At 36.3% G+C, this 26,139-nt stretch overlaps 1 protein-coding gene across 1 annotated transcript in view; it reads right to left on the bottom strand.

Annotated features, from left to right (window-relative positions):
• LOC115439715 (ankyrin-3-like) overlaps nt 1–5,447 on the bottom strand; it is a 157,397-nt gene extending 151,950 nt beyond the window's left edge. The window contains exon 1 of the mRNA XM_030163666.1: nt 5,254–5,447. Within this exon, the coding sequence (XP_030019526.1) occupies nt 5,254–5,319 (66 nt within the window). The 5' untranslated portion in view covers nt 5,320–5,447. The remainder of the gene's footprint in view (nt 1–5,253) is intronic.
• Between the last annotated feature and the right edge of the window lie 20,692 nt (nt 5,448–26,139).

The following is a 26,139-nucleotide window of genomic DNA, read 5'->3' as shown; positions in this document are numbered from 1 at the left end:
ACAGATATATTAAGAGAAACCAATATCGCGCCATCACTCAGAACTGGTGCCAATTCCTCCAATGGCCATTCACTGTAATGCAGAAAATAAAAACCCATGTTGAGCTATCGCAGTGGTTCTCTTAAACGACATAAAACCTTATTACAGCAGCCTGAGGCCCCATTTCCTGTCTATCAAAAAGGGGCAAAAATCCCAAAATAAAGATAAAAAAATCACCCATTAGAGCACCATGATATAAGAGATATCTGAAAAACTACAGACAGGAGACATTCAACTGCAGAGAAGGTCACTTAAATGGCCAAAAAAAAATATATATATATATCAACATCTCTGACATCAGTACACTGTCCAAGCCCACTGGTCCAAGAGGGAAGGTCCAGGCAGGATAGCAGGTAAAGGACAAGCCACAGCAGATGGAAATCATACATACATGAAGACTCTTAAATGTTATTCACATTACATGTAATAATGGCTATTCATATTATGTCATTTCACTCTAATAAAATAGCAACAAGTATTATTAAAAGTTAATGTAAGGAAAAAGGTGACCAAAATTCATTACAATCCAATACAATTTAAGTACATGGGTTATCAATGTAGAAATGTTTTAGATAAGATAAGATAAGATAAGATAAGATAAGATAAGATAAGATAAGATAAGATAAGATAAGATAAGATAAGATAAGATAAGATAAGATAAGATAAGATAAGATGCTTTATTCATTCTAGTAGGGTTCTGACATTCAGGCTTCATCTATAGCTAAATGTTTAGTACCTAACATGTGCTTGTGCGCTTTCATCAAGTTTCTGTTGGAGTCTGTTGGCATTAACCAAGTCAAATTCTGAGCTAAATGCAGCCAGTGTTTCAGACTGTTGCCTTGAAGTGAACTTGGGAGTGACCATTAGGATTTTTGTAGAAAAACTGACCTAAGTCCTCTACTACCTGGATACTGTTATCATACATACATACAGGTATCTAGTCCTAGTAACTGTTATATAACATCAACAAGGATCAGACCTTAACACAAAGCAGAATCCATAAACTTAACATAACCACACAACCATGTGTAAGTTTTACATAGTATTTTCTATAATTTATTTTGTCATTCATCTTTTTATGTAATGCATGTGTTAATTCTCCTGTCAGTGTCCTTGACCACAGTACTGATGAAGATTTGGAGTTGGTCCCTGAGCACCTTCAGTGGAAGCTCACTGCTCCTAAAGTGCTAATATTAATGATAGGTGTTGTGTATGTATTAGGCAGGGTAAAATGCAGAGATGAAAAATAATTAAGTGAGCTAACCTTTAAATTTTACATATGGGTGCTTCTATGAAACTGGGTTCATTTTGGTATCTGGCACTTTGCCAGCTTTTTAGACCCAATGATAAAAGAGAAATGTAGACATATTTCCCCCCAGGATATACCTAATGATGATCTCAGATAAATGCAAAAAAATGATACTCTTGCTCTGAGCTATCCCAAAATTAATTAATTTTTAATAAAATATTGGGGCCAAAAATAAGACCAAAATTGGGACATGAAAAGCTACCTAGGTGTCAGTGCATTTGATCTGGAACAAATGGCTTGAAATGGTCTTATATACTGCTACAAATAAAGACACTGTGTTAAATTTGAGGATCCTAGTGGTTTTTCTAATCCAGACATGTGGGTTTTTCATCAATCAGCAGTCTCATTCCAGGTTTTGCGTGTAACCCATCGCGTCCACTTGTGTTACATGCGGAACCTGCCCATTTAAACACAAATAAATCGTGAGTGATTTTGCAACAGCGGTCATTTTTGTGAAACACTCCGCCTTGCATAATTAGTTCTACTCCCAAAATCCACCTGTGAGAGGATAAAGAGAAACTCAAAAAAAACAGTAACACGTAATTTTCGTGTCCTTTTTACTGTGTTACATGCCGATTTTTGTATGAAAAAAAATATAAAAAATATAAAAGTGTGTTATATCTGAAAAATAGTTTCTCTTTTATCTAAGTAAATATTTATTTCTAAAATAGATCCAAAGTGCTTCCAACCTTGCTTCATAACATTAGTGTACATCTGGTTTGAATTTTTAGCCCCCATGTCCTGTTATTAGGGACCAGTTTCACCGAAGCACCCATACTGAGCCTTTAAAGCAGGGGTGTCAAACTCATGTCAGTTCAGGGGCCACATTCAGCTAAGTTTGATCTGAAGTGGGCTGAACCAGTAAAATAATAACAATAATATATAATGTCAACTCCAAACTTTTCGCTATGTTTTAGGGTAAAAAAAGTAAATTTACATTATGTAAAGGTTTACATCTACAAACTATCCTTTCAAAAGACGTGAATAACATGAAAAAAACTGAAAAAATAAGTGTAATTTGAACAATATTCTGCCTCAAGTTTATCATTTACACATGTACAGTATAACTTACAGATCACAGTGTATATACACATACACAAAACATTTAGTAACAGGCGGAATATTGTTAAAATTACACTTATTTCTCTAAAGAAATGTCAGGTTGTTCATATTTGTTCAGGTTATTCACATTTTTTATGAAATCATACTTTGTTTTAGTGTAAATACATGAAAATATTTACATTTACAAAGAGAAAAATTTGGAGTTGTGAGTATTTTTATGTTATTATGATAGTATTTTACTGGTCCTACCCACTGGAGATTGAATTGGTCTGAATGTGGAACCTGAACTAAAAGGACTGTTAATATTTTTGTGTAATTTTTGCATTTCACAAATTCACCCCAAGGGCCAGACTGGACCCTTTGGAGGACCAGTTTTGGCCCCCGGGCCGCATGTTTGACACCTGTGCTTTAAAGAAAAACAGTAAACATGGCATATGAAAAAAATCCACTGTTGTTCCACAGATCAGGTCTTCTTAAAAGCAATACAATAAGAAGTCAGAATAAACACAAAGGATTTAACTGCTGTTTAGACATTCTTTGTTTACTGGTTCAGGTTTTATCTCAGGTCCTCTAACTGCTATAAATCAGAATTTAACCTGCTCACTGTCTTGGTTGAATTCCCATCTTAAAAGCCCCCACATCCATTCCATTGTCCCTTGGATTACTCATACACTTACAGTAAACTGGGAATACACATCACTGCTCCTGTTTTTCCGTGGCTCCATCACCACAGACACCATGTGTCCTTAGTAACAGCCTGGGAGTCCAGACAACACCAGCTCATCACAGTAAAACATGTCCCTGGTCTTTTTTCCGCTCTAACTGCTTCTGTTCTCTTTATCTCTCTACTTGGCTTTTATTCTACTCCTTCTTCCTCTTAATCAGTTATATTCATCCTCTTTAAACTATTTATCCTCATCTGGGTTCCTTTTTTTTTTTTTTTTGCTATAACTGTACAATCAATCTGGAGCTTGTTGTTTCCTTAGCCTCCTCTCCCGTTCATTCCCTTATTCCTTGACTGTCTCTTTACCACTGAATCACAGCGACACAAAAGTCATCCCTCATCAGTCGAGACGCTGCCTCACCACAGAGTCGTGAGGTTATCGTTTCAGGTCTCCTCTCTACACTCTCTTTTTGTCTCTTTCTAGTTTCTCATCACATTCCCTCTCTTTCCATCCGCTCCTCACCTCCTTGACATTTTCGTCTTCCCTTTGCTTTTGTTCAGCTGATCCTTTTGCTTTTCCATCTCTTCCTCTCCACCCTTGTTGACTCCTCCTCTACTTTTCTGGTCCTTTCTCTTCAGCTTCCCTCCTTTCCTCTCTGGCTTCCCTGTTCACATCCACACACAATTAAAACCATTCATCTTGGCTATTATATGACAAGCTCGACATACAGGGACAGACGCACTGAAAATCATCCGCCTTCTAAAGGACACAGCATTTTTACTAAAATAAAAACAAGACCGTAAACAGCGTGTATTTCTTTCTATTGTCCACTGGGAGAGACAAAAGCACCTGTTACTCTACATAGATAAAGTAGTCTCCGGTATATGTGCAGGAAGACAATTACTAAGAACAGCTGACTTAACATAAGGCAGAACCTTATAGAAAAAAGAAGCTTAGCCAGCAGCATTTTTCAACAGCAGTGGGCTCTGTAAAGAAATGCTACACAGGCATATCACTGCACAGAAACACACATCAGATTGCACTTTTCAACACTGGATAACTGCCATCTGTAGATTAAATATATGTGATTTCTTACTCAGGGCTAGTAAAAAATCCTGAAAGGTTACTTTTTTTTTTTTTTACACATATATACATGCACTTCTTTTCCACCTAAGCAGCCAGTCAGCTAATGTAGCACTATAAATCCCAAAGTCTTTAGTAAGCATTTCAAGTCATTTTAATCACTGAATTGCAACTGAAGAGGCACTTCCTGCATTAACATCTTGGTGCCAGATTGGTCCGTTCTTGACGTAGGGATGCAAGCTGTTAATGGCAATTTATCACAGCAGATAGTAGATTTTTCTTGATTATATCAGAAAATATCATCTAAAAAATATTCAACAACCTGTGCTTTAAAAACAGTGGTATCTTATATTTTGGTATGAATTTTTTTTTTTTTTCAGTTTTTTTCTTTATTTCTTTTCTGTGCCCTTTGTTTTTTATATACACATGTTTTTTTATTCCTTCCTGTCTTTAATCTAACTTGATCTTTCATTTTCTATTTCTGAACCTCATCCTTTATCTCTGCAATATCAGTGGGCTAACAGGTGTTTTTTTATGCAGACATGCTTTTAGGTGAAAATTTCACCTTGAAAGTAACCCAAAAAGTACGTTCATTAAAAAAGGATGACGGCTATGAATTCTGATGGATTTGAACAAACATATCATTGCATTCCAACAATGTCCTATTCATCATGTCAAAGCAAGGCTCCAATAAATCATCAATGCATGGAGGTGTCCCAGCAACATCATCACATCACAGATAATTATTTTAATGACTGAGGAGCAAAAAAACAAATAGAGTCCCTGCCATGGCGAGATAAATGCTCTGTCATCAAATAACCAATTAAAAACAGGCACAAAGCGACCACAACAAAAGAGCTGCTGTCTCGACAAAATCCACAAATGTAATAGAACAAAATATGAAATAAATATAAAAAATACAATCACACATCTATGAATAAAATACTTCAATTTGTGTGTGAGAAATAAAACAGAACAAAACCTCCTGAAGCCCTCCTCCACTGTCTGAATGACTAAGAATGAATTTTCTTTTGTTGTTCCGACTGAAGCAGCCACACCATGTTGTTTACAAGTCAGGCTTAATTTCTCTTTTACCTTCTTCCCTTTCTTCTTGCGATGAGCTGACTTCCCTGTAGCCTTCTCTTTAACCTCCTCGCTCATTGCAGCAGCTGTGAGTGTGTGTGTGAGTCCCAAACAGCTGTGTGTGTGTGTCCAAAAAGGGTTTTAATCCAGCATGGATGAACAGAGAGGAGTGGAGTGGCCGCCACTCTCAACGTGCACAGCGACCAACTCGCGCTTACTTGCTCACACCCACTTTTACACACAGTCAAACCTCGCACACATACTCACACACACACACACACACACACACACACTGTGAAGAGAGGAGCCAACAAGGCTGGCCGACTGGGATGATGAAGACACACACATTCTGGTTGTGTCTCTCTTCCTCCCTCTGTGTTTCTCTTATCTTCGTCTTCCTCTCACACTTCATTTCTACCTGTCCATGGCTATGGTTGCCGCCCACACACTCCACAAGTGAGAGCAGAGCAGCAACAAGCTACAGGGGCTTGAGTATTAATAGCAATCAATATCAGGTCATCGGCAGTTGTTTGTGTGTTTGTGTGTGTGTGTGTGTGTGTGTGTGTGTGTGTTGAGTTGGGAGAGAGAGAGACCGACTGAAAGCAAACACTGACAACAAAAAGAAAACCCAAAAAATAGGGGTGTGATCCAGACTACAATGAAAACTAGCAATGAGTTTATTGAGTTTAGCAGGATGTCGTGGAAAAACTGCAAAATGTTCTTCTTGCATCACTGCTTAATCTGTCAAGTACATTTGAAACAAACTTGTGGAATGTTGCAAAAAATGAAATTAAAACAAACTAGTATAGAGCAAATAACCTGGGCTGCACTGTGTCACCTAATGGTGGCGCTGTAAGCAACATTAGACGTGGCTGTAATAAACAGAAGTAGAGGTGTCAAACTCATTTTAGGTCAGGGGCCACATTCAGCCCTATGTGATCTCAAGTGGGTCAAACCAGTAAAATAATAACATTACCTATAAATAATGAGAAGTCCAAACTTTTCACTATGTTTTAGAGTGAAAAAGTAAAATTACATTGTTAAAATGTTTACATCCATAAACTATCCTTTAAAAAGATGTGAACCTGAAATTTCTTAAGAAAAATAAGTGCAATTTTTAACAACATTATGCTTCATCTTATCATTTACACATGTGCATTAAACCTTACAGATTACAGTGGATCTACAAAGGCACAAGGGTCACATTAAATTCAGGTGTTTTGTTGCCACCAGGAGGCTGAGCTATGAAAAGATCATAACAAACCTCAAAACAGAAATTTATACTGCAATAAATAGCATTGAATTTTTTTTTTTTTTTTTCACCTTTTGGGTTAATTTTGTTTAAATTTTCATTTACGCTTACAAAATGTTTCATTGTTCCTATTTACTTTCTTGTAATAAAAGTTTAATTGCTTTTATCATTATAATAATTAGTGTTTGTTCTTCCTCTAGAACAAATTTCTGAAAATAAAATGTCCAATTCTGACCATAACCAATCACTTCAAACCACAAGTATCCGGATGGTTTCTTTACCTCTTACTTACAGAGAAAAATCAGCCATTACCTTTGAAAGAAATATAGATTTATGTTTCTGATGATAGTTACTAAGCATTCATATCATATTATTCATATCACATATTTCCATATTAATATAATATATTATTATAGAAAGACAATATGATTAAAATATCATGTAATCAATGGGAATGGGAACTCTGACCAGCTGTAGGTCTGACATGTCTTAATATTTCTGCCCAAATGGTGTATTTTAGCTTCACTTTTCCAAAGCAGCATGAAACAATGCATCTATGTTTGTCTCATTTATGTTGAGACCAATTGTGGCATTTTCACCCATGATTTTGGCCTCCCGTAGAGCATTAAATTCTTTCATGCAATACTTCAAAATGAGCCTAAAAATGAGTTAATGGAAATGTGTTACTGATTCCATGGTACCAGGTGTTTCCGTAGGAAGAATGGATTAATTAATAGCGGTATTAGAAAATATCGATTCTGCAATATATCATGATATTTCATTTCACAATAGCGTATCGTTATTAAAAAGTACTGTATCGATATTTTTAGGTACTTATTCAAATGCATATATGGCAGAGGTTAATTTTTGTTTTTTGTTTTTCTTTATTGTTTATATTTCATTTATTATTATTTAACACCGTTTTATTAAATAGTGGTTATTTGAAGCATCCTAAAAGCACTTTTTACTGTCTGAGAGAGGCAGATGTTAGCTCCTTTGTAGGAATTGCACAAAATAATGTTATAATGTTAGTTATGAACTAATAGAATATGAACATTTGAGCAGAATCTTAATCTGTAATGTCTGTAAAACATAATTTAAGTTTTAACACAGGAACATTTTGTGATATAGCATTAGATCCAGTTGTGATCAAATAAAAATGTGTTTAGCATTTGTGCATATTTCTGGTGTAACTCAAATCTTCCAAGAAATAATCATTTTTAAAAAAGAAACAGTTATGGTTAGCATTATAATTATCATCATGGTTGTTACTGTTTGTATTGTTGATATTTTCTTGTGAGGGTCTTCGCCACCGTCTTCTTTCTTGCTCTCTCCCCTTCAACCCCCCCCGTGTCAGCTCTGGCATCGAAATGTGGTTCAACAAAACTCAAAATAAAGACAGTAGAATATCAAGGGGCGCTTCATATACTTCATGAAGTTTCCCTTGGCAAAGCAAATTTGTTCAGCACCAATAGGCAGCCAGACTACTATTCTGCTACTGTTACGATGCTAGACAAGACAAGTTAGAGAGAAAAGAAAAAAAAAAAAAAAAAAACATGAAAAAAAATTAAAAATTAAAAATAAACAAACAAAAAAAATTGCCTTTTAACACTATCATGATATATCGCAGTATATTGTATCGTGATCCTAGTATTGTGATTTGTATCATATCGCCAGATTCTTGCCAATACACATCCCTATTAATTAACCTTTCTGACTTGAAATTCCCCACTGGATTCACTCTCTTCAGTCTGGCATCAAGCTGCCTGACCTGTCAATCATGCAGATCTCTTCCCGTTTTTTTCTCAGATGAAGTAAAAGAGGAATGACAGCAAGAGATGAGTCTAGAAGTTCCAGTTTGTGGGCGACACAAGAGGAGAAAGACGAACCAGACAAAGACAGCAGAAGGACTGAAGGGTTGATATGTTCCTATTAGCCAAACATGATCAAATTCCCACTGCTCCCCCCCCAACAGTCCCTAACATCCCACCTCCCTTTGCCTCATCTATATCAATAATTAACAAAGACAGAAAACCCCCTGATGGGAGATCACGGTGGATTATAGGTCTTTGTATGTGTGAAAGTGTGTCTGTGTGAGTGTATTATGTGTGGATTATGCCAGTGTGAGCCAGTTCCCCCAAAACAATTATAACTGTATCATCCATTGAGAAGCAGCAGGATTTGAGAGCTTTTCATTATCGCACACTCATTGTGAAGTTAGGTAAACAAATACACAGACTTTTGTCTTCGGGTTTGACAGGTATATCTAATACTTACCTGTGAAAGAAAAGTGATGTGTGGAAAAGCATCCTCTACTGTATTCACCTGGGCTTTGCGGAGTTAATCGCTGCAAAATGTAGGTTTCATTTTACTCTAAATGGTGAGACAAGCTTTCCACTTTTCCAGTTCTGTGGTCTTTCCTCCTTAATCTAACAGCTCTAGACTGACACCTGGTGGCCACAGTACATTAAGACAACAACAACAGCAACCACCTACTTCATTCAGTCCTAAAGTATTGGATTTAAATTTCTACCATGAATCTTGTGACCATTTTAGTGGAATAAGAAACACTGCCCTAATTCCCTATATTCTCCTTAATATCATATTTAAAAGGATCTATATTGTTTCCCTCCCACTCATGCACAATGGTTGGAAGATATTATGTCCTGCTAATGACTGGATAAAAGATAAGATAAGATAAGATAAGATAAGATAAGATAAGATAAGATAAGATAAGATAAGATAAGATAAGATAAGATAAGATAAGATAAGATAAGATAAGATAACATAACATAACATAACATAACATAACATAACATAACATAACATAACATAACATAACATAACATGACATGACATGACATGACATGACATGACATGACATGACATGACATGACATGACATGACATGACATGACATGACACTTTATTGATCCCACCATGGGGAAATTTAACAATATACAGCAGCAATATTTCACACACCAGTGAAAGGCAGGTAGGAAATAAATATTCTTAAAGTATAAAAATTTAAGTATAAAATTTAAAGATATTTACATATTTACATAGTGATTGCACATATACATGATGTGATATGGAGGTGGTGGAGGGTCACGGTGAACTGTTGTACAGTCTGATGGCTGTTTATAATTAGATACTCACTTTAGTAATCAAATGGGAAATTCCAGAAAGTGTGGGGTCCCTTCCTAAAAACATTCCAGACCCTGTAAATCCTTGACGTTTAAGTGCAGTTTAACAACGCTGCTCACTTTGTACTTACTCCTAGTGCAGTTTTCTGTTGTGATAGTGATCCTTTATTATGTCTAGTGCACTGGCAATGACTGAGGAGGGATTATTTTATGTACAGTCTGTTTTGCTTGTTTTTCTGCTCTGTTTTGCTTTGTTTTGTTCTGTTCTTCCTATGGTGCTAGCTGCGACTGATATACAACCCAAGCTTACTTCAGATTTCTGTAAGGACCATTCAGCACTGCACTTGTATTATATTCAGAAAACTTCAATAAAAAGATGTTGATCATAAAGGTTCTATATTGAAATAATATGATTTGAGACTTTTTATTTGCTAAAATCCTACAGATTGGCTTTTGTTCGCAGTTGCTTTTGTTTGACACAGTTGAGTGCTCTTTTTTAAGAAAATGGATAGATAAATTTGAAAAAAAAAATAGATAATGTTGGTAAAACAATAATGTCTTCTAACACCTTTTTTCAAACATAGAGGCTGCATGGCTTAGAAGCCCAAAGAAGATTATGACCAAAGAGTCACAGGTTGGATTCCCCAGATTGGTAGAGAAATTGTTGGTTGATGATAATGCCCTTGAGCAAGGCATTTCTCCTAGTGTGCAGTACGTGGCGTGTTCCTGCATTTTCAGCTAAGTCAATATAGTCAATTTCAGTATGTGTTGCATGTTGGCATGTAAAATATGTATAGACATACTACAAATTCTAAATTTCTATGTTTGAATATTTAGGCCCAGTTCAATATAATGAACTTAATTCAATTAATCAAGGTTTTGCTTTCTGAAATCTTTGAAAAATGCCTTAATCACAAAATTGAGGTTATTCCTGTGGAGACCTTTCATGCTGGAAAAAAAAAAAAATCAACCTGTTTACTTCCTGTAATCTATTAATTATGAATAAATTTCTTCAGTCAAGTATGGTTTATAGGTTTAATAATAATAATAGAGTATTTCTGAATCAAGTTATCTTCAGTTCATGAAGCCAGAAAACATTTGATAAAATTATAAAATCATCCATAATACTGACAAAAATCAGGATTATTTTTTTTTCACCATATCACTCAGCGTTACCCTAAATGCATATATAATGATATATATGTAATGCTGATGACTATGTTTGTTTTGGATTTTTGTTTGACCTATTTGTTCTTTTGTTTTTTTTTACCTTTTTAGTTTTTCATCAAAATTGTTTGAAATCAAATGAAAGAAAGAATAAAACAATATCCTTACAATGGAATACTTAAGGGCATATACATTTTTGTAACTTTTCCAATTGCTACTGCTTTTATGTATGTTTTTAATAATAAACATAACATTCAAAATATTCTGATAAAACATATATGTGAATCTTAAGAAATTAGTGTAAAACATGGATGGTTAATTTGAGCTTTTCAGCTACATATTTATACAACATTTGGTTTAGCTAATACCTGCTTTTTTGTAGCATTTCTTGAATTTGTGTGTGCGTATCAACCCTGTGTTGTTGTCCTCTGTTTCTCTAGCCCTGTCTCTCTGATGTGTCTCCTCTTCTTACACCATAAATTCAATACGACAGCCCCACACACACACACAAACACACACACACACGGTAAAGTGCCTCCAAACATTACATCCACACACCCAGAGGTAACACAATACTTTTATAGCTACTATTCCCTTTCAGGCAGCCATTACTGGCCCACTGGAGAATGGGAGTGGCTTTATAACTGTAAGTGCTCCATAAGCCTGAATTATATTGGACAGAGAAAACTGGTGGTAGCAAGAGATATGGTTTAGTAAGTGCCAGTGGGTGGCTAATGGAACCAAACTATCAGCTAGGTATTTAAATGATTATGGAAATTTTATGAAAATATGGGATGGATTTAGAGAGAGCCTTAGGGCAGAGGAGATGTGTTTTTATTATTCCCGATATGATTTGTGGCATTTCATACAGTGTGTGAAGAAAGATGAGATGGATCAGAGAGAAGAGCGACATGTGCTATGAGATTTGCATGTTACATTCCTCACTGGAATGAGACTTTCAGGTGTACACTTTCACCCGACAAAACAGTAGTATTCAGTAACTGCTGATTGGTTCTTGTCGGGGGTGTGTGAACTGTGACCTCAGAAACATCTGACAAATAAATGACGGGTTTGTGTACATGAACTGATATATGCAAGTACAGTTAGTGGCTTTAGCTCCTCTGGTGAGGAGAATACAAACCTTTTACTAAAGCTATAAAATCTAATTATTGCACTGTCACAATATTCCATGCATATTTTAATTTATGCACAAAAGCACACAATAGACAAGTAGAGCAGAGACTTGCACAATATCAGACCTGTTTCCACTTTCACTGGCAGTGCCATACGCATGATTACACCATCAAAAATACATCCAGTCTGCCAGAAGCTCAAATATTCATAGGACTTTTAACAAAAACATATATCAACAGATTTAAAGTTGCTTTGAAATTATAATATAGGTCTTCTAATGTTATAACATTGCAGCCATTAATTATGTATGTAACATATGGTAACTTATACCAATTTACATTTTTCTTTTTTCTGCAAATTTGCTAGTATATTAATCATTCAAGGCTGCATACTGCTAATAATATGAGCCACTTACTTGAAATAATACTTTCATTAACCCATAAAGACCCAGTGCTACTTTTGTGCCAGTTTCTGAATGAATATTTCTCTCTATTTAACCATCTTTGAGTGATTTAGCACCATTTATCATAATGTTATCCTCTGTATTTTGCTTTTTTTTCAGGGAAAATCATGTATTTTCTTATATTCAATTTACTGATCATGTAAATGTTTAGTGGATCAACAGGTATTAAACAGATTAGATCAGTAATGGTTTTGGTCAGCGGTGAATGTTTGGGTCTTTATGGGTTAATGCCGACTCATAGAAGAGCATGACATTTACGTCCCACTTGTCTAAGTTTTATAAATGTTCCATTCTCCAGAAATGAATTATCTTATCTCTCAAGGCAAGTTTGTGTTGTAACCAAATTGTGTGACACCAAAAAGCCTTTATCGTATATGCAACCAATGGGCTTGTGTCTGCTTGTCTGAGCTGGTGTTATCAAAACCAAACACTCCATTATCAGTGCTCGTAAAAAGGCAAACTTTGATAGAGGATAAAGGGCCTTTATAGAGATGGGTTGAGTGTAAATGATGCCAAAGCAACTGGCAATGACTTCGGTTTGATTCACAGAACTGGATCATTTAATAAGTAAATTCCAAAAACAACACCCTCCCTTCGCAGTTTCAAAATCTCTGTCTCTGTGCTTTAGCGTCATGCCGTGGTTCTGTTAGACTTGTTAGGAGGAGCCTGAAGCAAAGTCACGAACCTTGTCACAGCTCATAGAATTAACTGCAAACAACTGTGACGCTACAACAAATACACAAATACTTTCAGAATAGTATGAAGCTAAGAGTAATGAGCCTTGATTGAAGGTAAGAGCGCTTGGATATGCTCACATCTGTGTTGATTTTGGAACTTTTGCCACCTTTACTGTGAATACAACAAAGCTTTATAGACATTTAATTAGTAAAGACTAGTCTGACCTCATATATTGCCAGGCAAACATGTTGAATGCTGAACCAAAAATTGGATTGCGGTATGTGTGTGAGTGACGAAACATGTCAATTGCTGTTCTGCACTGAGGCCAGAGATACAAGCTGCAGTGTCAAGAAAGAAAAAGAAGCCCTAACTATCCATGGGTTTGTAGTGACATAGATGCTGATGTGAGCTAATGAGCTACTGTCCACAGAGCACACATGAAACGGACTAAACTGAATTTAGAAGAAACAAACATGTCTTACTTTTACACTGTTCATACTGTTACAAATAAGCATCTGTGGTGTTAAGTGAACTCTGTGGGAACTTGAATCATAAGTAACAATTTTATAAGTTAGGCTTATTTAGTCATAAGAAATTAAAACTTTATGAAAAAGAAAGTAAAAAAGTATTTGTAAAACTAGATTTATGTTGTCTGTTATTTGTCCTCATTATTCTTTCAAATACCTGCTTGATAAGATCAATGCTTCAATGCTATGCCAGCAGAAACACTTCTCCATTTTTTCTCTTTGCTCACATACCTTTCTTGTAATCCTTTCATCACTCTTTCCATTTTAGTTTTCCCCACATTCACCTCGCTCATTCAGTCTTGCCCCATCTTTGCCTTCCTTTACAACTCTCTTCACCTACCAACACTGAAAATAGAGACATTAGCTTTAGAAGACAGTTGAGACAGTGCTAGCCTTGTACTTCCAAAACTTTACATATATATAAAAATAAATAAATAACAGATTGTAAAAATGCCTGTGCATTTTCTGTATCCCACCCAACTGTCAATGATGCTCTGCATATTAATGAACACTCCAGATCAAATGTTGATACTGACCAGCCAAGAGGAAATGAGTCTGAATTCATATTTGGTTGCCAAGGCAGTGCTATGGCAATAGATGAATCCCCATGGAAACAACCATAATGTGGCATGATTTCTCCATGACAACCCCATTATTGTGCGAATCCTATTGGGTGAATGGATCAGGCTTTTGGAAAGGAGGTTTGGCATGACTGTCACACAACAGTCAACAGAGCTGTGAAATATGAAAACACACACACACAGTAGGAGTTCAATCCAGGGCCTGGAAGTTATTTTTACTTAGTCTAACACTCTTTCAACAAAACAACTCCACTAAGTATAACATCAGTGGTAACACACAGAGCAGTCTAAGTGGCTTGTGTCATAGTGGTGGAGCAATTTAAATCCATGTCACATGCAACATTATTAGAAATATGAGGACAAAAAAACACCTACATACTGACAACAGACCCTGGGACCCAGATTCTGTCCTCCATAGAGTTAACTATAACTAAATTAGGGGTGCAATGGTACAGGTAGCCCACAGTACGGTCCATGCCCTGGTTTTTGGGCTACGGTTTCGGTTTGGTTTCGGTACGTGCTTTGTGCATAAATAGAACTGGGGGTTTTTTCTCCCAAAATTATATTTTTATTTTGCTTGTAAGCAAAAACTGAATTTCACAGTAGGAACAAATTATATCACTGTACTGAACAACATAACCCTTTCTTATTCCTCACAGTAGTATAAAGCAGGCACACGCACACATAGGGCCCAAAGGGCGCCTCATTGAAACAAGTGCCCTTTTTATTTTTATTAATTGAATAAATTCTTTTAATTAAATAAATTTGTTCTACATAGGAATGTAAAAGAAAACAGCGGTATAAAAATGTCACAGTTATCTACCATATGCATTTCCTTGTAATAGTGTGTTCATGGTATTGCATGTGTGTTGAGTCTAAAGCTGCTTCTCTGTCTGCTGTCTTTCACTGAGGGCCGGGGCTTCCCTGCGCTGCGTGCTCACAAGCATGTCCAGAGAGAGAGGAGGGGGGGTACAAGCCATGGTCCATTTCCACTCCATGTGTAGTTACTGCACAGATGAGATGTGACAGTGGAGCGACTTAAACCTTCGTGAGTTATAAAGCCAAACCCCCCCAATCGCTGTTGTGGAGGTACAACAGTGACTGGACATTAACTTGCAGGGGCAGGCTTTCACCTGCCTGGACAGGCACACACAATCAGTGGTATATAAAGCGCCAAGGCAAAATCAATTGCAAAACTGAAAATCTACAGTCCATAAGGGCGGATTGTTCCATGCAGGGTGGACCGAATGGTTCGGTATTTTTCCCCAAGTACCGCTGCATCCCTAATCTAAACATAGGTTTTTGGTTATATCACACACCAAGTAACATTTATCAAGCAATAAATAATATACACCATTCAAGTTAAGGGGCTGGAACTAGAAAATGTGTAATACATTATATAATAAATAATATTTTATCATAGATTAAGGATGCACCAATATGTTAGCCAAACATCAGTATCAGCCTTGTTGAAGCTAACACTCACCAACAACAATAGCAAACTTTTTATCTGCAGTCACATATTAAAGGTTGTTGAAAGATTTAAAAAATAATTGCTAAATAGTTTCTCATTCTTTGTTTCCTGGGCGCAAAGAGAGAACAACCAAACGACAATAACAAAATAAAAATAAATATGAGTTATTGATCAAATTGTTATTTAAAACATCTGTACCATTATTGGCACAGAATTTTAATTTCAATGTATTTCCACTTAAATGGTCTCACCCAACAGTAAAGTCAGCAGAAACAGCCAGTGGAGAGGATAAAGAACATGGGCATATAATAAAAGTTAAAAAAAAAAAAAAAAAAAAAAACTTTTCAACTTTGGACACCTGGGAAAAGTGCTCCATCCCTTTTAACCATCCAATCAGAGAGGTGTTTAGCTGTAACACCCCAAATTAAAACAAGTTAACTGTCAGATGAAAAGGTTAACTAACACTCGTAAAGTAGAAGTGGCTCATTTATACTGAAGAGACGGAATCCCCCACACAAATACAACCACACACACACACACATATATTTATCTGCTGAGAAAGAGCAGACACACTAACACCACTCACAAAGAGGACTTTCCATCCACCCTTGATTTACAATCTGTCTTTGTCTGAGGATTAGTCCACACACTAATGGCAGCAAAAAGGACACGGTTCCACGCCTAAAATGGTCTCGTCGCCAACTCGGCGAGCTGTGCCGTGACAGCGTAGGAGCACGCAATTAGTACTCTGCCTCACTTTCTATCACTAACACATTTTAGCTGCCCCCACTTTCAGTCACTGTCACTGTCTTTATTTGCAACAAAGCTTTCAGTCCTTTGAATGTGTGTATTAGGAAACATACTGTTGTTCAATATTCAGTTAAACTTTTTGACGTCACAGTGATGCTCAGATGTCCAGTTCTGCAAATATTCTGTAAACTTGTCCTCATCGCTGTTTTTACCCCTTGGGCAACTTCTGGCTGCAGGGTCATTGTAATTGTTATGTCGTCTGTCTGTTCTTTCAACAACATAATCACATTATCTGAAAAATGCATTGAGATATGCACCAAATTTATACTGTGGATGTATCTTGGCATGGAGCAGAAGCCTATTGACAATACGTGACCTTGACCTACTTTTTCACGGTCAAATGGCCTTGTGCATTTATAATATCTGAGTACTTTCAAATATTAATATGCATGCAATAAGTTTTACACAACAATCTAATCTAAATTATAGGGCAGAAACTTTCAACAGAATCTTACACTATAAATGGCCGAGGGGTATTAAAAGTGTGCAGCATGTTTTGTTTAGGATTTAGGATTACACTTAACGCTCCAACAATCATGCATATAATAGTAGGTGTGTCTGTGGTTCAAACAGGGCTAGGAAAGCATTGATGGAATATTTTTGTCTTGCGTCAAACATGCCTTACAAATTCCAGATGACACCAGGAATCATCCTGTGCATAAAGCACAACAGCATAATATCTAAAGAGGTTAATCTGCTCAACAAGAAAATCTTCATTTCACCTTTATGTTGAAATAAAAGCAGATATGACGCCTGATTTCTCATGATTATGATGACATCTCGCTAACTACTAGAGAAAAATAAAATGTCTTTTAGCAACTCAAGCCTAACCCACAACAGAAACAGACACAGATACAAAAGCAGAGAATAAAAGGCACAGAAAGGCATCCCAGTGCCAGTGGGTCCTATGAGTCTGTGTGCTGCATGAGCGTCCATGTGTGTAGAGAGTGCATTGTGATAAAAGGTCAGTGAAATCTGTCTGGATCGTCCACAAATGCACTGGTATTCTCAGTCATTTCTGCTTGCAAACTGGTACTTATTCATTCATCCATTCCTCGGATGTGCAGATGTGCAGACAATAACAGACCTTTTGTCAAGTCATTGTCCCCAAAGTGAGGCCCCTTTGTTACATAAAACAGCTAAAATATGTTTTGTTATGGTCATATTTTTAGTTAAATAATGCACAACATAACCTACCAGAAAAGATTTGAGAAAGCTGTCAAACCCCACACCTTTGTGTAAATACCAACAGGGTGGGATGGGAGTTGCTCTGTTTTAAATACCCCTTGTTAAACTGGATGTCATATACTGTGAGTCCCCTTCAATAGCTGCCATTCAGTTTCCACAGGCTCTGTTCTGTCACACCATGACCCACTGCGTATCTGGCTCAGCTAGTCACGGACTAGTACACACACATCCACAAACACGGATGCATTACTGAAAACATGCAAATACACTTCAGAAAACATTTAAACATGAAAATTAGGCTCTGCAAACATACAAACACATACACACTGCCACATTGTATTTCCAAATATAGATGTTGTGTTCAGCCCAGACAAAGTTGTATCCTCCACAAAGAAACACTAACTCAATGACTTGACATTACCTCACCACCACTGAGGTCATGTTTACTCATTCCAATACAATACCCTGAACTGAAAGCCAGCAAGGGTGAATCAGTAAGCTCACACCCCCCACATGCTGAGTCAGCTGAAGCAGGCTTTTCCCACTACAAGAAGGATAAAGCTTGTGCAGAAAAAAAAAAAGAAATTATACAAAACAGGAGGGAATAAACCAAGTACGCTGACTTTTGGTGTTTACATGACTCATCAATATAACACTGTACTTGAATTTTGCCCAATACAAGAACAAGCCATACACAGTTGAATATTTATGTCATTAACTAAACAAAACCAATCAACTAATTTTTAGCTGATGTGGTTATTTAGTCTCATCTGCTTTCTATTGCAAACACTGCATCATTTCATTTCGACATCATCAAGCTTTGGAGTATGGATAGATAGAAAAGTGCAACATGAACCCTACGTCAGAGGTGGGGACTTCATACATGTAGATTGATTTAAGTCAGACTTTAGACACAATTTTAAGGATTTGACTTATCTGGCTCACACTGAAGAAAGACTGGACTTGACCTGTGTCAGATTAATTAAAGGTCCTGGAGACTTTCGTGACCAATTTTTCATCAAATCTATAAAACTTCAGTCATAGCCTAAGTATCATGAATCTGTAAGTCTTTCTGTGATTACTCACCTGGACGCTGCAGGCGGCTGCGCGAACCTCCCTGCATCAGCAGTGCGAGCTTCCATTTCCCACAATGCACGTCGCGACAAAAAAATTCCAAAGTTGCCCAAGTTACCTTCCGGCTCAGAATGTGAACACACGTGTTTGTTTACGGTGGATGGCACTTCAAAATTGTTCACCGTAATGCAAGAGATTCAGGTGAGTAATCACAGAAAGACTTACAGATTTGTGATACGTAGGCTATGACTGAGGTTTTACAGATTTGATGAAAAATTAATCACGAGAGTCTCCAGCACCTTTAACAGAAACATCCTGAGGTCATGATTTCTAATGCAACGTGTGTAAATCATCATTAGGCAGTTTCCAATCGAAATAAGACACACAGAAGAAATGAAAGATTAATAACACTGGTCTACAAATCTTTCAGATATTATCTGCCTCAGGGATCAAATGTGCTAAATCTTACATACTATAACCCTCAGACGTCACTGTAATTTACTACACCCTTGAGTCATTGAGGACATTAAAAAAGTCCAATTCCAAAAAACTGCTACAAAACTATTTTTTCTGTTTTTTTTTTCCTGTATAAATCTCTTAAACAGTGTCAGCCCTGCTCAAAACATCCAAAGATTCATTCAGTCACCTTAATTGGGTGTTCAATTACTTGAAGCCAGTGTATTTAGCTATACAGGGGTTGGACAAAATAATGGAAACACCTTCACCGCAAGATGATAATGCCCCAATCCATACAGCTAGAATTGTTAAAGAATGGCATGAGGAACATTCTAATGAAGTTGAGCATCTCGTATGGCCGGCACAGTCCCCAGACCTCAACATTATTGAGCATTTATGGTCAGTTTTAGAGATTCAAGTAAGACGTCGATTTCCACCGCCATTGTCTCTAAAAGAGTTGGAGGGTATTCTAACTGAAGAATGGCTTAAAATTCCTTTGGAAACAATTCACAAGTTGTATGAATCAATACCTCAGAGAATTGAGGCTGTAATTGCCGCAAAAGGCGGACCTACACCATATTAAATTATATTTTGTTGATTTTTTAAGGTGTTTCCATTATTTTGTCCAACCCCTGTAGCTAGGCTACTGTTGTGAAAAATACACAAAAAATTAGCAATTTTCCATATAACATATGTTTTGTTTATTTTGACCTTGGATATGTCAAAGATTAGTCAAAATATTGACTTTGGTGCATTATTAGTTTTGTGTAGCATCATATTTAATAACTATCCATTTGAGTAATTTAGGACAAAAATGTCAAAAAAAAAATCCAACAACTATTATACAAATACTATAGATTAATATTTTTTTCTCCTTTTTTGGGTCAAATATTTTGATCAACTTCAGTCCCGATCAGAATAATCAAATATTGAATTACCAGAATTTTAACCCTTTAAATGCCAGTTTGATTACATGATGCTAATATTTTTTATGAAAACACAAAGAATGAGTTATTGTCCATATTACTAATGTTGTGCAGCTGTTTTTTTTTCTTAAATATGGAATTTATTATTAATCTATATCATAATACTGGAAGAGCTCGGAGCGTCTGTGTGTATCAGCACGATTCTGACAAATGTAGACATTTTTAACTGGCCAATTTGGTACCTACAGTTGAGGAATAGTCCTGTCTTCACATTAAATATCTCAGCAAGTTGATAGGACCAATATTTTTGGAGATATTAGTCATTTTGGAATACAACTGCCTTACAATCATGGAAGCGCAGTAGCACATTGCATGATGGGAAATGAAGTTAAAAATAGGAACGCTACATTTACAAGCTACAGTCCCCACATATCGGTATTGGAGTCAGTTCTGGAGAGGGCAAGAGGGGGAAATGTCCCCTTAAACAAACGTCCTGCCCCCCCAGCAGGAGACAGAGGAATTAGAAACGCCTGTTAAGTTTCACTTTCACTTCTGTGAGTACTCATTGTGAGGTACGCCCCACCCCCCACCACCAATCATTCACATACACACACACACACACACCCACACACACACACACACACACTCCCCCCATCCTATGAACTATTCACCCCTCAGTGTGCTCCGTGAGTCACTCTTTCACTCTGCAGGTGCACCTGCGTATTAATATATGAATCACCATTCACATTTTAAAGAATTACTTACCAAACCATTTTTATCTCAATACTTATACAATATAGAGTAACATCTTTTCCCAAAAGTCTACTCTCCCCAGCATAAAAACTCCCCCAACTTAATAATTTTTAATGGTTTGATGTAATAGTAGTGACAGCAACATTGGAAGAAGCACACTGTCATTACTTTTACATCAAGTAAAGTACACTGCTGCCCATAAAGTTTGAACAAAATATTTTTTATCTGGTCTCATTAAATGATAGCGACAAAGTGATTTATTCTTGATAGATAAAGTTAACTGGAACTGTATAATCATTAGGCCTGTAACGGTACACCAAATTTTCGGTTCAGTACGTTATCGGTTTTCAAAGCCATGGTTTGTTTTTTTTAGTTCAGTATGGAAAGAAAAAAAACCTCTCAAAATGTCTTTAATGCATTTATTATGAATTTTTGAACATTTTTCCCCCAATGTTTGGAGGCAATAGAATATAGAAAAACAGAAATAATATAATTCTGCTGCTATAAATCAAATAGAAAATAAAATAAATAAAATATTACTAAATTTATTTTAAATGTTAGTATTGCATTTTTCCGTGAAAAGTAGTTTTGGACAAACAAAAATCTAATCACAGTTCTGAGTTCACATTCTACATAAAAATAACCAAAAAAATTCCACGTGAAGTGCAACATTAACAAGAGGGCAAACTGGTATTCTGTTTAAACAAACTGAAGAGAAACACTGACAACAAAATTAACCACATTATTTATTTTAAGACAGGTGACAGTTTAGGCCACCTTTGTATTTGTGTGTGTGTGCAGGGTGCGGTCTGTCAAAAACACAGAGGGTTTTTTTTTTTTCTTTTTAATCGGAGCGGGGGGGGCAGTTATATACCCGGGGTTCTGTCTATAACTAACGAATCTAACGCTGGCGTGAAACAAAAGTGAAACTAAATACTTTCAACATCCATCTCCTAGGTTCTATTCCTCTATTATACAGCATGCGTATATAGTAATATCCTGTCATATTAACGTCTCTTTCCTCGTTGTTGTCTTTCACCTGAACCTGTAGTGATCCCAAACGGGACTGTAATGATGGTGGAGGGTCTTCAATCTCTTCCTTCCAGGTTCACATCATATTTGTTGTTTTTTTGTTGTTTTTTTTACCTTACATCAGCTGCTATTTCATATTTCGGGTCACTGTGCGCTCCTTCAATATGTCTGTGTGAAACTTGTGGGGATTTTAAGTTCTGCATCGAACGACGGCTTTCGTTCCTTTTTCTTTTTCTCAACGTACCGTGCTGTTTCGGTACAGCTGTGTACCGAACCGAACAGGTGCGTACCGAAACGGTTCAGTATGTGTACCGTTACAGGCCTAGTAATCATTGTACCTGGTTAATGATGATTATTGATGTGTATAAACAGGAATAAAAAGAGGAACATGTCTGAAAAAAAAAATTATTCCAACTTTATGAGCAACAGTGTATACAGCCTTCAAATTCCTACTGTTCTGCAGTTAAAATAGTTCATTACATACAACCCCAGTCAGAAATGGAAATGTTTTTGGCTGTTATTCAGTATATTTTAGCTTTGATTTTATATTTTTTGTGAGAGGAGGCAAACACAAACAATGACACTGTGGAACCATTTAGACCTACAGGGCTTTTATTATTTCTAATTAATGTTTTCATTTCAGACCACTACTCATCCCTATTTTTCATTTGGGAAGCTTGGCTCAACTTTTCATTTTACATTAAATCATCAGAGTTTGTAAGAGTTGACTCATCACTTGCTTGAACTGAACAAAGACATGACTGTCTTAGCTTTTAGCGGCAACTTCCCTTAATAGATTTTCACCACAGAAACTTAGGAATGAAGATCAGCCTGCTGGTTGCATTTGTGTGACTTTCTTTTAATTCTGCCCTACTTGTATCATACATAAATAGCACTGCATGATCAATGATGCATTCACTGTCATAATATCAATTTAATAAATAACAAAAATGTATGTATTCACATTCAGCATTCAAATATTCAAATGGAGGCTTGCATAGATGAGCCACTCATACAAATTATATATGACAGTAAAACAATATAGTAATATACTTAAAATAAAATTACTATAATGACAAGAAGGCACAGTACTACAAGGATTAATGTGCAATAAGCGTGGAGAGTAGGTTTTAGTTTTCAACATGTATTGTAACAGCTACATCTGAAGCACGTCTTGGACTCAGTCATGTACAACTGCCTTTCATGTTCCGTTTACAGCTGTAAGTGAATCTGTAAAAACCTCCTGCACGCGCTTCACAATAAATTTACTGACGCTCTTGTGACCTTCAGATTTCACCTACATTATGAAAGATTAAGCAAGAGTTTTTTCTGCAGTTTTTGTTGGAAGGTCATGACACCTGTTTTTTTTAAATATATATTATTGTAATTTTTTTCTAACAGGTGGGATGCTGTTTATATGTACACAACCAAGGTGTAATCACCGTGTCGTCCATTTGCTTTAGGCCTGCTGCTAGGCGGCGTCTCGCTTTGTTTGTTCTGCCACAATAAACCTCCTGAGTATCCTGACAACAGACAGTTATTACCACTACATTTTCCCATTACAATCTGTGGTCAACCATTAATAGACAAATGGGAGGGACTGCAGACACACTGACGCACAAACAGGTTGGAATAAATACAACCATAAATAAGAAAATGCTGACACAATATGTCAACAGCAAAAAAAAAAAAAAAAAAGCAGTGATATTACAATTAACCTAGATTGTACTACATTTTAGACAGTATGCATGCAACTTATCTTGTGTTTTGTCTGGTCAAGGTCATTTAATTTGCAAATACAGGGAACAGGGGGGATTCAGGGCTAATAATGAACTAAATAATCAAACACAATGTGATGTGCAAGAGTGATTATTATTTGGTACAAAAGCTGCAAAAAGTAAACCCTAGTCTTTTAGGAGCAAAAATGGGCTAATGATCCACTGTTGATCAATAAATGTATGAGAAAATGATGGAGAGGATGATTGGTGCATAAGTGAAATACAATAAATAATAAATAATGAATAAAGGAATTTGAATGTGTAAAGGGTAAGGGTGCAAGTCTGAGCTTAAAATAGTGATCTGTCTGTTCCTTCAGATAACATCACATCAAGAACTGTCATTTATCTAAAGCTGATATAACCACATAGACTCAGGGTTATACACTACATTAAAGAGTTACAGCTATAAACTTTATTGTACCAAAAAAGAAGCCCTATATAAACTGTGCCCAGTAGCATCATGGACTTCTCTGGGCTCGCAGGCATCTGGGTTGGACTATCACTCTGTGGGAACATGGACTATACTCAGATGGAGCAGTATTCCATGTGCTTCAGATCAAAGACAAAAAAAGCACCTTCTAGACTAGTGGTTCTCAACCTTTTTTCAGTGATGTACCCCCTGTGAAATATTTTTTCAGCCAAGTACCCCCTAACCAGCGCATAGCATTTTTGGTTGAAAAAAATGACTTAAAACAGAGTTCTGTGCCATCAGTGTCTGATTTATTAAACTTTGGAACTCCATTTGTAGTGGTCTCTCTTGAACTATTTGGAAATAAAAAGATATAACTAAAAAAAGAAAGAAAGAATTAACTTAATTATAATAAAGATTTGTGTACACAAAAATAATTATCAACATAAAGTATTCTCCTTTGGGATCATAGTGAAGATCTGTTCTCAAAAACATAACATAACATAATAATCTTCAAGATACAGCCGGAATTTTGCCAGCTCTGGTTTGGCCTTGTTTGCCATTTGTCCCTCCGTGTTTTCAAAAGAATTACGCTTCAACCATGACTCCATTGTTTGAGTTTTCAAGTGACTGACAGGTGATGCTAGGTGGCATATGACAGTTTGGGTGGAACCATTCTGGTATGGGGGAGACTCTGGGTTTTTAGGATGATGAAACTGAATAGCCTCCTGAATATAAAATTCATTTTATGAACTTATATATCTTCCTGAAATATTGAATTAATTTAATAATTATTTTTAAAGGACTTTTTTACATGGATGCTACTTTTTAAATGTATTTTAAAATCTCACGTACCCCCTGGAGTGCCTTCACGTACCCCCATTTGAGAACCACTGTTCTAGACTGTTACCAGCAACAAGTCCAGAAACCAGGGTCCATTAAGGTCTGGGGTTTATGTCAGTGCAAATGGCAAAGGTCATGTGCACTTCTAATATACACCATCATTGCTGAAATGCATATTTTGGAACAATACATGCTGCCTTTAAGACAAGAGCTATTCTAAGGACAAACATGTATATTTCAACAAAAGGCCTGAGGAGGAGGAGGGTGCAGGCATTAGACCGGTCTGATGAAGTCCCCACATGTCCTCAGTGGACAATTTGTGTAGCATCTCAAAGCAAAACTTGTTTGCAACAAAAATTAGACATTTTTTTTCACCTGTTGGTGTCTTAGCCACTAAACATCTGAGTTTTGATAAGATATGACAACAATACAAAGTAATACAAACACATGGCCTCCTTAGCAGTGGTCACAACAGGAAAAAATGCAGCTTCAAAGGTCAAAGTTTTTAACCTCTTCTACATCCATCGGGTCAACAGTTAGTCATTAAGAGTTAGAGTTAGAGCCACATTTTTAATCGATGTAGGTTAGATTGTGATTTAGCTACATGGTTAACACAGAAGTTTAAAAAGGTTCCCTTCAAAATGAAGTGAAAGGGCAAGATTTTTTCATAAAAATCAAGGAATTACAAACCTAATGATCAGACCAGACATTAAAAAAACAAAAGATTAAAGAAAAAAAAAGTCATCATAAAGATTTAACCTGGATATTCTTGTGCAAAATTTGCTATGACTAGTCACACTTAAAGCTTAATGTACATTGTGAATAATAATTAACACCCCCTGCAGTGCTGCAAATAGTGACTGTGTATAGAATAAAGATATTTAAAGGTCATTAAAGTTAGAAGACTTGTGAGCAAAAATGTGAGCAGTGCAGCTGAGACACTGATAAGCAGACAGGCAGGCTGTTTAAAGACTGGTTGTGGCATGTTAGTAATATTTAGTTATAAATGATAAAAAAAGAAAAAAAAAGTCTTAACATGTTCAGTCAGACTACCTGCAGAACTAGCCTGATTCTTCCACTACTGTGACCTCAGTTACTCAGTACTTTTAGATTACCTATACAACATTAGATATAGTTTAATATCATATAATACATCCTTCTACTTTGAGATATTACTTGCTGTTTCAGGCTGCTACATGTGCATATAT

The sequence above is a fragment of the Sphaeramia orbicularis genome, chromosome 19, assembly GCF_902148855.1.
Source record: "Sphaeramia orbicularis chromosome 19, fSphaOr1.1, whole genome shotgun sequence".
Taxonomy (NCBI): domain Eukaryota; kingdom Metazoa; phylum Chordata; class Actinopteri; order Kurtiformes; family Apogonidae; genus Sphaeramia; species Sphaeramia orbicularis.
The sequence above is the reverse complement of the archived record's forward strand: the minus strand, read 5'-3'. Positions and strand labels throughout refer to the sequence as shown.